The 4,612-nt window shown below is 40.1% G+C and overlaps 1 protein-coding gene across 1 annotated transcript; it reads left to right on the forward strand.

Moving 5' to 3' along the window:
• The first annotated feature begins 3,109 nt into the window (after positions 1–3,109).
• Lrrc3b (leucine rich repeat containing 3B) lies at positions 3,110–3,998 on the forward strand. Its single transcript, XM_027932600.2, has one exon. It carries the CDS (start codon positions 3,110–3,112, stop codon positions 3,887–3,889), a length of 780 nt encoding a protein of 259 aa, XP_027788401.1. The 3' UTR covers positions 3,890–3,998.
• Positions 3,999–4,612: the final 614 nt, after the last annotated feature.

Raw genomic sequence — 4,612 nt, forward strand, 5'->3', positions numbered from 1 at the left:
TATGGGGACACAAATATTCAGACCATCACAACATCCAAGGACTCAGCTTGCTACATCCTTCATCTGTTGTCATTTTATCCTGGCAGAGGGTGGACACCAGGCACTTGTCCCAGCAATCTAGCCAACCTCAGAAGGTTTTATTCTTCTTTTATCAAACATTGAAGAAAATTAAATACTTAGTTTTAGTCTAACATTTTTTAATGTAAGAGACTCTCTGTATTTGCACATCTCACAAACATTTCATCCAGAGTCCAAGTGGCCCTCCAGGAGCATGAGAGATTCCATCTCAAGAAGGATTGATCCTAAGACCTCAACGTGTCGTGTCTCCTCACCATTTCTTGTCTGTGACTGTGGCCATTGGCATGATCATTCTGGAGAAACCATGACAAAGCCTATAGGAGTCTGATGAGAAAGAGCTTTACTCTTCCCTTTGTTTCTCAGGTGCCTGTACTTAATGCTTCCAAAGTCCACCACATTGGCGTTTAAAACTGGTAAACATTTGATGAGCCATTGTTTATGTTATAATAGTCACCATAATGGAGAAAAAGCACAGATAGACTTTTTAGTATTGCATTGCTTCATTTACATAACAGATATTTATTTAGCCCTTACAGTATGCCAAGCACTATGGTGTCAGGCATGTATCTGGGAATAATACAAGTGACCACAACTGACAAGCACTGAGCTCTTTCTACTTCATGAGGCACTGTGCTGAGTGCTTTATGTGGATTATCTTATGTAATTCTCTAGCCAACCTTGTAACTAATATGTTTAAAGTCTCTGTAAAAAGATAAGGAAAATAAGGTTTTGAGAGATTGACCAACCTAGCCAACAGCATCTTGCTAACAAAGATTAAAGCTGGTACACAACCCAGTATATTTCCTAATCGGAACCTGTTTACTCTTATTTTTACATGAGGCACAAACAAGTCCTTGCCTTCATAGAATTTTTAGTCTGAATTAAATAGAAAACGTTTATACAGAAAAACTCTTTTAAATAAACTCAGAGGAGGTTTCCCACCTTTGTAGAGATTTTAGGCAGGTTCACGCTCCATTAATGAAAGTTGCTTGGTTGACACAGCCTTCTTTTTTTTTTTCCTCCTATCAAATTCACTCTCTCTCTTGTGTCTGTCTCTAGTCTTCCTTCTAGCATCTCTGCCTTGTCCTTCTGCTCCTCTTTCTTTTCTGAGTGCCCTGCCTTCCATATCTGTTTATTTTGCCTCTCTCCCAACTAGATAATTACTAGAGTCCCCAAATGTCATGCAATGCAGTTTGGGAGGAAAATATGGAAGGGAGGGACACTTCACTGCAAATGACAGGAGCTGTTGATGGATGGCTTAGCCAGCCTAGGGGTCCTTCTTTTGCACTTTCTGGCATTTAAGTGATACAGGATTCCAAAAGCACATCCACTCCATTTGGCTGCTGTTAATCTCATTTTTCCATGATTAACAACCCAGTTCATTATGTTTTCAGCTCACATTAATCATCTCTTCTGCAAGTTTGGTAACATTTGGAGTCATTTCCCTCTGTATTTATCCATCTGGGATCTTTATAAAGGATAAGTTTGCAGAAAGTCATTTGTTGCTTATGCAGAAAGACTTTTGATGCTCACTGCTGTAAGAGGAGTGAATGCTTTTTCCTTATTTCTCAGATCCTGGAAGAGAAAATTCTGAAAGCATGCATGGATTTTTCTCTACCATGCAGAGGGTCTCCTCAACACAGCCCCATGTGATTCTCAACTTGGAGCAAGATCCACAGAGTGTACAATTAAGCTACAACATAATTGCATCAGAAATCACAAACACAAAAAAAGCAATGCTTGCTGGATCCTGAGTATTGTCATAGAGCAGATGGGATTGGAAGAGAGCTGTGGGGGTAGTGGAAAGAGTAGTGAGATTAATGAGTCAGAACAAAACTTTGGCTGCAGTTCTATCTCTACACCTACAAGCTGTTTGACCTTGGGCAAGTCATATTATTTCCATCCACTAGTCTTGGTGAACTGGTCCCAAAGCTATGTCTGTCCTCTCTTTATCAGAGGGTAGCTTTGAAGGTTAACTTTGTATACTTATCTCTGCTTGTTGCTTTAATTAAACTTGAGAATATTGCTTTTATTAATTTTGTAATTTCTATGGCTCTTTCTAGTGCTAATATGGAAAGAAAAGGTAGCCTACTGGACAAGTTTTAGAGGCTAGTATTTCTTAATTCTCTTCTTTACTAAAAAGTTTTGTAGGTATGTGTCATATTTGAAGATCCCTTGGGGAGGGGATATGTTGTTTAGAAGACAGAAAGAGAATCGTTTGGAAATTCAGTTAGAAGCATCCTCTCAGGTATAATATAATCTCAGGAGGTCACAAGGGAAGCAACTCTTCTAAAAGTTCCTGTTTGGCTACCCCCAACAATATTTTGTTGTGAGGGTTAGAAGGCATTTATTCGTTTCTTAATTCAAGAATTAATTTCTTTAGAGACAATATTCCACATTGGGCATCTATTCAAAAGCCATGACACCTATTCCTGACTCTGGCCATTAACTGTGAAATATTGGTATTATTTCTCATGGCTGCCCAGATTAAGGGCTAAATTGCATTAATGCATCTGTTACTATAGGAAGGTTGAAAGACATAATTCAATTTCACTGCTGTAGAACTTAGAAGGGGTCCAGGAGAGAAGTAAAGATCAGAGAAATGGGGACTGTTTGCTCTAATTCTGCCCAGCTGAACACAAGGAAACAGAATTTGAAAATGTTGTCATTTATTGACGGTCTTCTCCCCAACTCGTGGGATTTGAGCAGGAGATTCCCATTACACAGATAATTCCCAGTGGCGTTAGTGGAAATTATCTGCATAACTAACCTTCCTGCCCACGTAGAATGCCAGACGCCTGAGAGCACTTTTAATTGCAGTGTTCCTCCCTTTGCAAAAGGGCTAATTGCATCTGCTTCCCTTTCCTTTAGGTTCCCAGGCAAGGGCAGGAATAATGAAGAGATGCACATGTTAGCTGCAGCCTTTTGAGCCACACAAGGAGGAAATCAACGGTGTGGACAGAGCTGGAACCATTGCCACAGTTGTTGGAGTCAATGAGGAATGGACTTGTGATTATGCTGACATTCCAGCATGAATCTGGTAGACCTGTGGTTAACCCGTTCTCTCTCCATGTGTCTCCTTCTACAGAGTTTTGTTCTTATGATACTGTGCTTCCATTCTGCCAGTATGTGTCCCAAGGGCTGTCTTTGTTCTTCCTCCGGGGGCTTAAATGTCACCTGTAGCAATGCAAATCTCAAGGAAATACCTAGAGATCTTCCTCCCGAAACAGTTTTACTGTATCTGGACTCCAATCAGATCACATCTATCCCCAATGAGATTTTTAAAGACCTGCATCAACTGAGAGTTCTCAACCTGTCCAAAAACGGCATCGAGTTTATTGATGAGCACGCCTTCAAAGGAGTAGCTGAAACCTTGCAGACTCTGGACTTGTCCGACAACCGGATTCAAAGCGTGCATAAAAATGCCTTCAATAACCTGAAGGCCAGGGCCAGAATCGCCAACAACCCCTGGCACTGTGACTGTACTTTGCAGCAGGTTCTGAGGAGCATGGCGTCCAATCATGAGACTGCCCACAATGTGATCTGCAAGACCTCCGTGTTGGACGAACATGCCGGAAGACCATTCCTCAATGCTGCCAATGATGCTGACCTTTGTAACCTCCCTAAAAAAACTACCGATTATGCCATGCTGGTCACCATGTTTGGCTGGTTCACCATGGTGATCTCGTATGTGGTATATTACGTGAGGCAAAATCAAGAGGATGCCCGGAGACACCTCGAATACTTGAAATCCCTGCCAAGCAGGCAAAAGAAAGCAGACGAACCTGATGATATTAGCACTGTGGTATAATGTCCAAACTGACTGGCATTGAGAAAGAAAGTAGTTGGAGATTGCAGTAGAATAAGTGGTTTAATTCTCCCATCCATTGTAAACATCTAAAACTTTGTATTTCAGTTTCTTTGAATTATGCCACTGTTGAACTTTTAACAAACACTATGACATAACAAATAATTTTAGTTTAGGTAATGGATTCCCTTAATTGTACCCCTGGTGGTATATTCCTGAGTAAGCTACTATCTGAACATTAGTTAGACCCATCTCACTATTTAATAACGAAATTTATTTTTTTAATTTAAAACCAAATAAAAGCTTAACTTTGAACCATGGAAAACAGAGTGACTTTTTGGTCCAAAATAAACAAACAAACAAAAGTCCAGTATAGTCATTCTACTTGTTTTGAAGAAAAACAGACCACCCTGTAATCCTAAAGAACCATCACAAGGAAGGATGTCTTATTAAGCCCTACTGTGCACTAGGGAGACATAGCTGAATTATTGACCAACTTGAGTATCAGATTTTGAGATACTGAGTTTTAGCAAACCCAGGTGGTTATCCAAGTATGGCATCCTGCAGGTATCTTTTGGCATTTGCCCTTCAAAATAGGTATGTAAATACCTGCTGTGCATTTACTCTGTACTAGACACAATGAACAAGAAAAAGATATGGCACATATTCTGTCCTCGAGATTACCTTCTGATGGACAGGAATGTGTAAGAAATATAGAAATAACAA

This window comes from Marmota flaviventris, chromosome 1 (genome assembly GCF_047511675.1).
Source record: "Marmota flaviventris isolate mMarFla1 chromosome 1, mMarFla1.hap1, whole genome shotgun sequence".
NCBI lineage: Eukaryota > Metazoa > Chordata > Mammalia > Rodentia > Sciuridae > Marmota > Marmota flaviventris.